Here is a 13,941-nt window from a genome sequence, read left to right on the forward strand (position 1 = left end):
TAATTTATGATCCTGTTTTTGATAATCCAAATGTAATATTTTCAGTTAATTTCCCAGCAAAGAAACAACAGCAGCACAAGACACAACTTTTTCACAGTTGCTCTGTTGACTGAAACCAGGAAAACCAGCCGTTCGCAGTAAATTACTGCACTGTATAGATGCATTATGGAAGTTGTGTTTTTATCTCACAATTGCGAGTTTACATCTCGCAATTCTGACTTTATTTCTCAGAATTGCGAGATATAAAGTCAGAATTGGGTGATATAAAGTCACAATTGCGTGTTATAAAGTCAGAGTTGCGAGATATAAACTCGCAATTGTGAGTTTTATATCTCGCAATTATGAGTTTTATACCTCGCAATTCTGACTTTTTAACACACAATTGGGAATATGTAAACTCGTAAACTTTTGTGGCAGAAACACGCTTCTTTGGTGCTGGTTTGCATTCCCTTTCGTGTTTCATGATTTTTTGTTCTGTTTAATAAAGTACGAACAGATTCTTGCCTCATCTCTCCTCGTTCCAACCAGCCCTGACAATAAATTGAAGTGTTACAGTTGTATGAACTAGATCATAAAGTATTCCAGTATGTTTATTTCTTTTAACATATTATACATGGTTCGAAAGTGTGGTTCAAGAGATTAATTCAATCAGACCATCCAGCATCAACTGAAAATACAATAACAAAATTTCCCTTTCAGTCGATAACCTCAGACGTAGTCGACGTCGACTGAATGCGGATTGCGTCAGAGAGCCTATCATCTTCGAGTACTATTGAACGAGCCAATGTAATTGGCGTGCGTGATTCACATCAACGAGCGAGTGTGTCGGTGTTCTTGCAGGAAGACCTCCCAGTGTTGGTTTTCTACAACGTGGTGCAGCGGTGATCGCGAGCTTCTCAACTCTCAACTAATGTTTTAACAGCATCAAATTTCTATTGTTTTGTTGTGTGTTGACGGTTGGTGAGAGGGCGAGAAGTGAGTGCTTCACTGTTTTAGTCTTACTGATTCAGTGTTGCCGCGGTCATTCCCTGTGTGCTCCGGCACTGGTGACGGTCCCATTTCCTAAAAGAGCAACACGGGTCATTTTCAAGATGCCGTTCCATCCGTGCGTTTCTGGGCATGGTATGGCTCTGTCCCCCTCTGACGGTCACGAAAGCTGTGTCACATGTTTGGGCTTACAGCATGCTGAGGAAGCTTTTGTAGATGAGTCATGTTCCCATTGCGGGAACATGGCCATCTTGGTGCTGAGATCTAGACTCGCCTTTGTCAAAAGCATAGGTGCCTCTGGGCCTTCCCAGAAAAGGACTGGGGTGCCATCCAAGCTGAGTGATCTGAGGATTACAGTGAGGGGTAATCCGCCCAGCAAGGCCCCGTGGATCCCTCACTCCTCTTTCGCACCGCAGCCGGTGGAGCTACCCAGTGAACCCGCTGGTTCCTCTGTAGTGGACCGACCAGTTGTTTCATTTGGGGACCCTCCAGGGGTTGCTGTATGTCAATCGCAGAATCAGAAGATGACCACTCGGCTGCGCTGCCTCCTCCTGGGAGACCAGTGTTGCCTGAGTCAGATCCAGAGATGTCAGCTATGCTGTAAAAGGCTGCCGAGGCGGTAGGGCTCATGTGGAACCCTCCACCGTGTCCCAAGCCGTCTCGGTTGGATGATTCGTTTATCGGGGTGGGGCGGGCCGTGCTGGTTCTCAGCCCGCTGCCCCGGTACCTTTCTTTCCTGAAGTGCATGAGGATCTTACGAGGGCATGGATGGCACCTTTCTCAAGGAGAAACCGCCTAAGTAGATCCTCCCCCCTCACTACCCTTGAAGGGGGAGCGGCGAAGGATTCTGAGGCAATCCCTCCAGTGGAGCTGTCTGTCGTGATGCAACTGTGTCTGGCGGCCACAGCTTCCTGGAGAGGTGATCCTCGCCACCCCTCTAAAGCCTGTAAGTTCTCGTCCGCTCTTACGGGCAAGGCTTACAAAGCTTGTGGGCAAGCTGCTTCCTCTCTGCATGCCATGGCGTTGCTCCAGGTCCACCAGGCCCAGGCACTCATGAACATGCACAAGGGTTGCCCGGACCGTGAGCTCATGGGTGAGCTCTGCACTGCAACTGACCTCGCCTTCTGGGCCACGAAGGTTGCAGCTCGCGCAGATAGTTCGGCGATGTCCACACTTCCACACCGGCGCCATCTCTGGCTCAACCTGGCTGACATGAGAGAAGCGGACAAGGTTCGGTTTCCGGACTCTCCCATTTCCCTGGTTGGGTTATTCGGCGATGCTGTAGGAATTGCGGAGGCTATCTGACACATCCTGCCCCGGCGGGACGCTGCTGCCTTCATCCGCCCGCCGAGTCACCAGCAGGCAGCATGGTGCGTTTGAGGACCCGGTCTCCGCCTTCTCACGTGCCTCCTGCCTCTAGTGGAGACAGGTAAGTGTTGCACAGCACACTAACACTACACTATTCACTTTGCTGCGCCTCCTAAGGCTCGGCTATCTTGTTCAAGTCAGTGACAATCATCACACTCCGTGTTGTGCAGACGTGCTCCTGGACTCCAGTGATATTCATCACACCTAGTGTTGAGCAATGCTCCTGACTTGTGCACGCATATCTTGTCCTACTGGCGAAGAACTTGATATAGCCGCCTCCAGCCGGTATGAAGACCAGTTGTAAACTCATTCTTCATGCTACTAGTTGGGTCATGACCATCTTGGCCCAAGATTGGTCTGCAGCTCCGACCTGATTGACATGTGCTTCAGATCTCTACCCTCAGCTCTGTAGGCGATCCTGTGTGTGGTGCGTGTGGGTTGAAGTATCAGTACAGAGTCTTTCCCTTCGAGTGGTTCACGTTGGGTCTTCAGGTCAACTGGGAGAGAGTAATCTCGCCCACGGGTTGAGTATCTCTTTTTTAGTTTTGGAGGTGGACTTGGTGCAACACGTCTCTTCAATGAGAGTGTGTTAAGCTGGTGCATATAGAAGTGAGAAAGGGTCCCACTGAAAGAACATTCAGAGGCTCCTGGGGCATATGGTAGATGCAGCCACTTGGCTTCCTCCATATGAAGACCGCTTCAGCGCTAGCTTCACAATCGAGTCCTGAGGTGACCGTGGCAGAGCAGCTCACCCTGTGTGACTACAGTTCACCCCGGTCTGCCAAACCCTCATTTACAAAGGGCGTGTTTTAACGGGGGCCTGGGCGACCCCCGACTACATGGGCATTTGTGCCTTGAGTTATCAGTCATTTCGACCGTTGGTTAAGCTTCCCTCGCGTGTCATGACTCACCCGTCACCTCCTCCTTGGAGTCAGAACCTCACGACAGTTATAGTCAGGGTGAGTGGAGACTCCATCCCCTGGGGTCCAGCTGGGTCATGACCACACCGAGGCCGCTCAGTTGTCTCTCCGGTTTCCTCTCCCTGCCAGTTGTATTTATTCTGTCCGAGCGGACAAGCCTTGGACAGACACTGGCTCTCAGCTGCCCCGGGGGCCCTCAGAAATGTGTTTCCCCAGTGAGCCTCCTAAAAGCGACTGCGACTCATTTTCGCCTAGCGCCTGCTCAAGTCAGTGAATTCATCACACTTCATGTTGAGCAGAGATGATCATGAAACTCAGTGAAGTTCATCACACTCAGGTGTTGAGCAGGAATGCTCCTATAGCTCAGTGAATTCATCACATTCAGATATTGAGCAGCAGTGCTCCTGAAACTCAGTGGATCCTTTCACACTCAGTGTTTAGCAGAAATGCTCCTGTAGCTCAGTGAATTTCTTTGCACTCAAGTGTTGAGGAGAAATGCTCCTGAAGCTCAGTGATCTTTACATGTAGTGTTGAGCAGTGCTCCTGTCTTTTGCGCCTGTCGCTTGCACCTTTGGTGCCAAGTCAGGAAGGAGCAGGTCTTCATAGTTGCACCTTTTTTGTCCCAACCAGACCTGGTTCCCATCAACAGCCTTCTTGACTTCCCCAGAACATTTTTTCAGGGACGGGGTACGTTGGCACCTGCATTCTACCCCTGGAGATTCCGGGCGGTCCTACACTGAACGCGGAGGTCACAGGTACATGTGGTAGTTGCCATCACTTCTGCGAGCACCCCCTGGAAAGAGGTGGTGTGTTTACGCATTGAAGTGGAACCTAGTCGTTGAGTGAGTCTTCTCTCCGTGAGGAGATCCTGAAAGCTTTCGATCATTTCAGTGCTCTCTTTCCTGCAAGATGGGTTGGAGTAGGCTGTTTCCTCCACCCTCAAAATAATGTTGCCTCTGTATTATTGACGCACATCATGATGAAGAAGCGTGGGAAGCACTTCCTGATCGTCGGGTTCCTGAGGGAGCAAGGTAATGTAAATCCTTGCGTCCCTCTCTATCCTATTGGGCCTTATCTCTGGTGCAACTCCACTGCAGAGACAAGCCCCTGAGCCACTGCAGGCAGTGAGTTAAAATTTCTGTTAAATCAATTCTCCTGCTCGCATGGTCTCTACTAGAGGGTAGCGTTTAGACGTGTACAGAATCCAAGCCTTAGACCTCAGACCAGCTCTTATCTGTTAGGAATTCAGCAGAGAGGGAAGGCTGTTTCCAAGCAAAGTTGGCCCACTAATGGTGGCTGCCTTCATTTCGGTGAAAAATTCAGAGATGCTCATGTCCACTTAGGTGTTGAGCTCCTCTACAATGAGTGTTGGGCGTCGACAGAGTGCTTTGCTGACAGATTTAGAGTTGGGGGCTGGGCTGTGCTAGATTGAACCGCTGAACCGCATCAGGAGGCTTCTGTCTAGGCACTGGAAGGTGGCAGCTTTAGTAGCATTTTCAAAGGTTATCCCCATTCAGTCAACGTCGACTAGGTCCCTACGTAACCCGGAGTCAGCGGTGGTCCAGCGGTAGTGGCAAGGGGACTACGTCCTCCGTTCCCTCCTTCAGGACGTTTTATTCCATTTAGCTTTTGTTTTTACATTATTGTTGTGCATGTTTATCTTTTTAAGTTTTGTAAACTTTCTTTGTATTTTAGATAAAAACATGTTTTTCTCTGAGTCTAAAAGTTAATGATAACAATCTTGCTTTAGTCTGTGTCAATGGTATACTGTACTGTATGTCACTTCAGATGTGGCATCTGAGCCACCATTGCAGTGTTAAGATGCATGCATAATTACATAGAATGTAATTATCCTGTTGTCTGCACATATGCCTAACATGTGCACTAGTTAAATAACATAAGTACTTCCTTTTCAACAAAGGTATCATTATGTTTTTGATTTGTTGTGTAATTATTTTTCGATTCACTTTGAAGTCGAGCAAGTGGTGACAATAAGGGCAATTTAAGCAGAGCAGATGATAAAAGTCTGGGAAGGAAGACCAGACATTAACAAAGGAAGCAATGTAGGCATGTTGTTATTTAGCAAAAAACTTTAGGTTCTGGCGACTATAAAATTAAAAAGAAACTATAGCTGGCTGCTGTCCCGGCTACTTCTGAGAGAGACAGCGTGGAGACAGAGAGAAACTCTGCAGATGAACGTTCTGAAATGAAGGCAACAATGTTCAGATGGAGTATACAGGGCTGCTTCTCATCTGGTTTGGCTTCAGGACCTAGATTTCAAAGTGCCCCCTACACAATGATAAAACTGGTTTGCATACAAAAGCAATCAAAAATGTCCTTAAAAGTGAAAACTAAAATCTACTAAAATCATAATGGACTGCAAAAGCAAAACAATATGCAAAATTTTTATAAAAATACTATTTTAGTCTATAAATCTGTATTAAATTTTAATTCAGTGCACAAAACACAATTCTTGAAAAATCTTATAATTGAACAGAACCATTTGAATTTTTTTGTATCATTTTTTGATGAGTTGACAAGTTGCCAGTGTATTATGACTATGGACACTTATATTGTTTTAATAAGTGTGCTGAAAGTTTGTCTGATTGTCTACCTACTGCCACTACTAAGTGCCTTCAAAATTCACCCCAGCTATTTGGGAAACACTGAATTCTCTGTAACTATTTGTCAAGATTACATATTAATAACATGATCAAATAACAAATAAAAACTGACAATAAAAAGAATAAAGCTTATTTGGCTCAAATCACACTGAATTTTTTCAATTTTTTTGTCAGGACCAGATATTATACATGCACATTCCAAGGTAACCAAACACATGATTGGTTATTTTATTAAAAGGCGGGACTTCTGTTCCTCCACATTTAATATTATGATTTCTTCAATAATTTTTTCTAGACGTTGGTCTCCTCGACTTTATATTGTTGATCTTATATAGTTTTCAGTCACATGACTGGGGCGGAGACCTGGAGGGAAAAATATCCATAAAACTGCAGCACAGGCCTGTCAATTTCCCATCTGTTTCAAGAATATTTAAATCACCTAAAAGATTAAAAACAATTATATGTGAACAAACTGCAAGTTTTGGGCACTTGTGATCCAAGTACAGAACCTGTCGCAGTAATTTAATCACTAAAAACAGCAGGACATTCTAAAACGCCTTACGTGGCTTACCAGAGATATTAAAATATCAAATTCAATATACACCTTATTGATGATGAATACTATATACAGGCAAGCAAATGAGCCCACGATATAAAGGCATCACACTAAATCGCGCAGAATATGAACGTAACTCACAAAGTTTTCCCATAGAAACCCTTTATAAAGAAAACACTTAAAGGGTTATTTCACCCAAAATTGAAATGCATGTCATTGATTTACCCTCATGTCGTTCCAAACCTGTAAGACCTTCACTCATCTTCGGAACACAAATGAAGATATTCTTGATGTAATCCGAGATGTTTATGAACCAGCCATAGATGGCAAAAAAAGATATAGCTTCAAGGCCCAGTTTTGGTTATAGTTTTACTTCAAGGCCCAGAAAGGTATAATACTTTGTTAAAATAGTCTATGTGTCTCCGGTGGTTCAACCTTAATGTTATGAAGCGACGAGAATACTTTTTGTGCACAAAAACACCCCTAAAAATAACAACTTTATTCAACAATATCTTCTCTTCTGTGTCATTCTCCTACGCTGCTGACGTAGTTTAAACAGTGCAGCGCTTCAAGGTTCTCTGTAAGAAGTGAGGCGGCGGTCTGACGTAAAAGCTGAAAGTGCTGCACTGTTTACACTATGTCAACAGTGTAGGAGAATGACACAGAAGAGAAGGGATTGTTGAATAAAAAGTATTTTCGTCGCTTCATAACATTAAGGTTGAACCACTGTATTCACATGGACTATTTTAACGATGTCTTTACTACCTTTCTGGGCCTTGAAATTTGCAATGACGTTGCTGCAATGGGTGGTTCAGAAACCTCTCGGATTTTATCGAAAATTGTGTTCCGAAGATGAACGAAAGTCTTATGGGTTTGGAACGACATGAGGGTGAGTATTTAATGACATAATTTTCATTTTTGGGTGAACTAATCCTTTAATGAGAAACTTTGTGAGTTATGTTCATATTCTGCTTCATCTGCTTGCCTATATTAGGTTTTATTAATTAGGTGTATATTGAATTTGACCTTTTAATATATCTTGTTACATTAGTACTTAGTACAAACCTGGTAAAAATAACTAGCAGGCAGCAGAAGAAAGCTTTGTTTTGTCCTGTAAGTGGGCGTTCCTATAGAAGTTTTATGTCACGTGAAATCTAGAGCTATACATACCAAATTCTTTCAGTCTTTGTGCTTCATTACAGTACATACCATAAGCTCTTAACTACATGGACAGTGTGTGTATGTTATGTGTTTGCGCCTTTATGGGGCCAGCAGGGGAGTTCTTCATTAGTTGACAGTAAATTTGGACAGAGTGCACTAATTTTCATAAGCATTTCTAGTAAAACATCAAGCTTTTTCCTCTGTTTATCATTAAAACTGGTCTGGCATTTATAACTTCCTACAGAAGACAGAAAAAGAGCAGAAAGACACCTCTCTCCACTTTACTCTACCTCGGAGTGTGTGTGTTTGTCATGTTGATGGTAAAGTCCATCATTGTAGACACAAGCATTTGGAGACTTGAGATGAATGTCCCTGGCTTATTCACTTCATCTGAATCAAATAATGTAAAACATTTCTCTTCTGCCACGTTGTCCTACACAATGGCATCAAAACAAGCTTTTTACGATCGTCTTCTGAGGCTGAGGCTGCAAAATGTCAAATTCAAAGGAAGGCGTTTTGCCAGTCAATGTAATGGTTATTTTGTGATCTCTGAGAGAGGAGTTTCAACTCAACGCAAAGCCGCAGTGTTTTCAACATTAGGGGAGCAACATGCCTGTTTATTATTTGTGCCACATTTTTGTAATGAAATATCAATGATCTAATTTACTAATTCCCAGCAAAATATGACTCAAATCGGTTTAGTTTTTTGCAACACTTTAGTTTATGGTGCAATCCCACTATTAACTAGTTGCTTATTAGCATGCATATTACAAGGATATTGGCTTTTTTATTAATAAAACACATATTAATGCCTTATTCTGCATGATCATATTCTACAACCTCTATTCCTACCAATCCCTAAACCTGACGGTCCCACTTTATATTAAGTGGCTTTAAGTACTATGTACTTACATTGAAATTAATATTTTGATACAATGGACTTATTGTGTATATACTGTACATGTGTTTACATTGTACTTATATTTTAAAAATACCTGTATGTAATTACAGCTGTAATTCATTTATGTAATTACATTTGTAAATACACAGTTGACCCTTCCCTTACGCCTTAACCCACCCATACCACCACACCTGACCCTAACCTTACCCGTATCACATTTCAATAGCAGCAAAAGTGTTTTACAATACAACCTGAACACAATAGGTACATTGTACTTATTTTTCGATGTAAGTACATAGTACTTAAAGCCACTTAATATAAAGTGGGACCAACTTAACAACTACCTTACTAACTATTAATAAACAGTAATTAGGAGTTTATTGAGGCAAAAGTTATTAGTTATTTGATAGTGAGAATTGGACCCTAAAAACTAAAGTGTTACCTTTTTACAAACCCCTTAAAAAGGGTTTACATCCATAATTGGTCTGAAATCCAAGTAAAAAGAATTTGTTTTGGAATGTGTCTCAGACTAAATAGTCATATTGCATCTCAAGCTTGAGATATGTCATGCTACACAAAATCTAATTTTCCAATTTTCTGTCCTCTCTCTCCACATGCTACTTTGTGTATTGTATTGAAATAATCTCTTTGCATTGTGCTGATGTGTACACAGTCACTGTTACTATAGCAACCCATGCAGCTCACCTCATATTGACAACAATGTCTGAAGAAACAAATCCAGTTTCATTACTTTCAAACTGACGGAGCAGACAGTGAGTCCTTAAACTAAATTGAAAAACTGTTGTGTGCAGTGTGAACAAAGCCATAGAGAATCAAAAAAGATATTGCCACCACATAGCAATGCCCTGGAAACTTCCCAGAGCACACTAGCAACTGCATATTCTAAAACCCCACAAGAACATGTAAACCCCGCTTAGCAACACCCTGGCAACTACCCAGAGCACCCTAGCAACTGCATATGCTAAAACCCCACAATAACATGTTAGCCCTGCTTAGGAATGCCCTGGCAACTACCTAGATATCCCTAGCAAACTGCATATGCTAAAACCCCCAAGAACATGTTAACACTGCATTGCAATGCCCTGGCAACCACATAGCCACTGCATAGCAAGCACTAAAAACTCTTTAGAATATTTTAGTACTGAATAGCAATGCCCTGGTAAGCACTGATAACACTTTAACAACACTCAACACATGTTATTCACTGTATAACTACGCCTTGACAACCACTCAGAACACCCAAGCAACCACATAACAAAAAATGCGATAACGTTCCGCATAACGAAAAACCACATACAACACAAAACTGCATATTAATACCCTGGCAACCTCCATGAACACCCTAACATCCGATCCACTACATAGCAACACCTTGACAATCACCCATAACATGTAAGCTGCTTCATAGCAACACCTTAACAACAGGAAAAACCATACCACAGCACATTTTCTTCAGAAAAATGTTACTGTTAAATTCTAAAATACTTTTTTTCTGTCCTATATTTCTCTCCCAGGGTCGCTGTATGAACTTCACCCGTGTCAAGTCTAATCTTCCTCCACGGTATCCATCCTACAACCACCATTCTTCACCCATCTACTCCCCCACACGGACCCTCAACCCACCCCCTCCTCAGGGCCAGCTGCCCCCTCCTCCACGCAGTCCACCGGACTCCCTATCCTCCTGTTTTCCTCCGGTACCTTCCACCCCTCCTCCTCACACCATCAACCCATCTCCACCCATTACTCCTCCTCCATCCTATTCTCCACCTCCTGTCTGGTCTTCATCCCCTACCACCCTCTTCTTTTCTCCGCCCACAACTCTGCCCTCTCTTCCAGCATCACCTACTTCCTCCCTGCCCCCACCCCCTCAAGCCCCGCCTCCAGGCAGAGCTCCACCTCCAGATCGTCCACCTCCACGGCCCTGTGTTTAATGTGAGTGGACTACAATGAGGCCCTAAAGATGAAGACTGGAAGCAAACAGGAAATATAAATTTTCCACAACCTCCTCAAGATTCCGTTGCTGTGTGGCCTAACACAATAAAACGTGTCTCACCTGTGGCATTAAGGGCATTCGCTTCCGTGAAAAGAGCAATGAAATGGAACACAAGCCTCCATGAAACTCTAAAGGGAGCAACACTCAGAAGCACACACTAGGCATTGCAAAGAAACAGAAAATTCACGTTCGAAGCTCCTGTTTCTCAGCAAGAGTGATTTGTGTGAGTTTAACCAAGCTTTGAGAATGGAAGTGGCTGGTTCCATTAATGGATTCATGGATGTTTCACAATTGCATGCACATGGGATCATCTGATAAAGGAGGTGTCCACAAAAGAGGAAAGCTGAAACAAAATAGCCTTTCAGGAGCTTTATTGTTCAGAACAGTTGAGAAAATATATGCACGTTTGTAACTAGTGTGACTACATACAGGTCAACTTCCTTAAAAGGCAAAACTAAACATTGGGTCTCATTCGCTAAAAATTGCATGGATTATGCATACTTAAACGCACAGGTAAACTTTGCACAAAAATTTCAGCCAGATTCACAATAGGTGCGTATGCATTGCACACGGATTGATTTTTAACCTTCTAATGTTAATGATTTGAAGTATTCTAAATGAAAGACTGCAGTCCCCAACTATAATCTGCATAAATATGCCCATCTCCATATAAGGGTTTTATGTACAATGTAAGCGTGCAGCGTACATGTGACTTCAGTTGGTAAATTTAGAATATTTGTACTTATAATTAGAATTAGGTTAGAATGGCCCATTGTGGCTGAATCATTCTTGATGTGTTTTTATTCTAGTGGCGGTTAAAAAAAACGATTCCTTTCAAACTAAATGCAGTTGCAAAATTCAAACACTTAACCATTTTTTGATAAAATGCTTTGCCATAGGAAGGCAAAAAACTGTTGCTCATTCAGGTAATTGACATTTATTATTTTGTGCAATAGGAATTTTAGTGGCTTTGATGGGGTTGGGGGTTTGGGGGAGCATGTTGCTTTTTTGGTCTTTGAATATTAACAAGGTACCAGACCATGATGAATTAAAGGGATAGTTTTATTAAAAATGTAAATTCTGTCATACTTTTTGGGTGAACTATTACCATTAGGATGACGTTGAGGAGGCTAAGATGTTTATGGGGACGGACTTGAAACATCAGAGAAAAATCTGAAATGTATGTAAACTATAAGCAGCATCACCTTACTTTTTGCACATGTCACAGTTGTAATGGTGTATGGGTGCATCATTTAAACATAGCACAAATTATTATACTTTACACATGCTGTATGTATAAAACTCTGTAGCCCTGTGTAGTTTTTTTATCCAAGGTTTTCTTTTTTGTGTGATTTTTTTCATTTTTTTTTTATTATTATTGTGGCATGATTGCAATTTTGAATAATGTAGAGGCAAAACAAAAGATGACACATTTCCCCAGTAAGAGTTCTAAAGCCTCTGCGTTTTATCCACCATGAATAACCACAGGGGAAGATTACAAATAGCTTTTCACATTGGAAATTATTTTTGCCGAAAAAACTATTGAGAACCCAGAGTCCAATGCATTTGATATATGAGTTTGTTTTTGTTCATAATTACAGGCTGTATATATTATTGTCATAATGCATCACAGTGTCAGATTTCACAATCACTTGCTTCTAAAGAGTACTCGTCATTTTCCGTTGTACTCCGAGTCTAAGTTATTGCGGTCCCACTATGATGCCAGTGTTGTTTATATAACTCCAAAACCCTGTTATGATGATGGTTTTATGGGTCATTTACATAAAAGAAATCACATATGTTCATGTTAAATCATATATGCCTTTCAAAGAAATCATGTAAATGAATCTTTCTCCAAATGGCTTGGATCATGACTACATTATTTTTTTTTTACGTTCTATTGTTTTGAAATAAAATGCTGTCATAAAAGTCATACTGGTCCTCCTGTTTGCATGTGTTTCATGGATGGTTTGCCTGGAGTTTTCAGCAGAGAAGAATCGTTGGCTTAAAATCTTTTTGTTCAATCCTGTTCTATAGTGACCTTTAAAAATAATGGCTTGATCATTCTGAAGTCATATTTAAGGGAGTTATTAATATAATGTGAGGGGTTCAACTCCGTTATAAGAAAAATACATCATATTTACAGAAAAAAAATGTTCTTGGCATAAAGCACCAGAAGCTGACTATAAATCATGTGGTCATTGGATGATGTTTTAAAAGTACATTGAAAGTGCATGTACTGTAAAATAAAGTGCAACCAATGTATTTACAGTTTACTTACCCACAAAAATACTGTCATTACTACAATAAATACATAGTATGAACAAGCGAAACAGGACTGTAAAATAAAGTGTGACCAGGGCATTTATTAAACATTCTTGGACTGATTTTCAACATGGTTGACAACATGCTTTGAAAGAGTCATAGGCTACTTGGATTTCTGCATAATTTGGTTATAAAATATCATCTGATCTTTAGGTGATCTTAAGTCTGCTCAAAGAAATAAACAAAAAATGATACAAAAGATTTCTTCCTTTTCCTGTGTTGTTTTTAATCCGACATTTCCGGCAGCTCGGCCTCCTCTCCTGAACTGGTTCCCTTTAGACCAGGTATAATTTAGTCCAGAGTCCGCTCTGTCAACATTAGCACAGAAAGCTGGCGTCTCATGAGACAGAGACTATAAACCACTCTCGCCATCATGGATGTGTCCAATTTCAAAAGCCAGTTTTATTCAGTGAAATAAGCACAACCCCAGCAAGGTTTGGCATGACATGATTCAAGAGCAGCCAAAGATAAGCAAATGAAATGATTCTGGAAAAATAAATTGGGATTAATATGCATTTTCTCCAGCAGTGCAGTGGGACCAGTGTAAACTGTTTTGTTCAGATCTATTACAAAAATCTAATGTGATGTTCTGTATAGATGGTGTTAATTCACATATTTGACCCTGGTATCTGTTTAACTTCCCTAACCCCACCCAACCCAACCACCATCCCATTGTTCCCTGTCCCTGGAATTTAAGTATGAGTCATAGATATAATTGTCATGTTTTATTGCGCTCATTTTTAGCCCATAATTTATTGAACAAAAGTAACGCCAAAATGACACCCTTAGTTTGATTGCAATAGTTGTGATAGTGTTTTCGAGTGAAATGGCTTCTTGAACAAGAAATGTAGGTTGGGACTTTATTTTAAAATGATGTGCACAGATAAATCGTTTAAATAAACATTCCATAAATATAATAACTGTTATTTTGATCATCATGAACAGGTATGCTACATCTGAATTGGTACTTGTTAATGCTGCAGTAGGCAGAAAACAGTATGTGAAAATAGTATGAATTCTTAATTCAAAAGCTGCTCTCCGTTTTACTTTCTTTTTTGCGGCTGTTCTAACCGTTTGAACACATT

At 41.5% G+C, this 13,941-nt stretch overlaps 1 protein-coding gene across 2 annotated transcripts in view; it reads left to right on the top strand.

Moving 5' to 3' along the window:
- The window catches only part of antxr1a (ANTXR cell adhesion molecule 1a), a 106,079-nt gene extending 93,617 nt beyond the window's left edge, over positions 1 to 12,462 (top strand). For both annotated transcript variants that reach the window (XM_077222781.1, XM_077222782.1), the window contains exon 18: positions 10,053 to 12,462. In XM_077222781.1, coding sequence (XP_077078896.1) covers positions 10,053 to 10,469 — 417 coding nt within the window. In that variant the 3' untranslated portion in view covers positions 10,470 to 12,462. The remainder of the gene's footprint in view (positions 1 to 10,052) is intronic.
- The last annotated feature ends 1,479 nt before the right edge of the window (positions 12,463 to 13,941 follow it).

The sequence above is a fragment of the Siphateles boraxobius genome, unplaced genomic scaffold, assembly GCF_051911475.1.
Source record: "Siphateles boraxobius isolate OS27281-9 unplaced genomic scaffold, OSU_SipBor_1 9, whole genome shotgun sequence".
In the NCBI taxonomy this organism is placed as follows: Eukaryota; Metazoa; Chordata; class Actinopteri; order Cypriniformes; family Leuciscidae; genus Siphateles; species Siphateles boraxobius.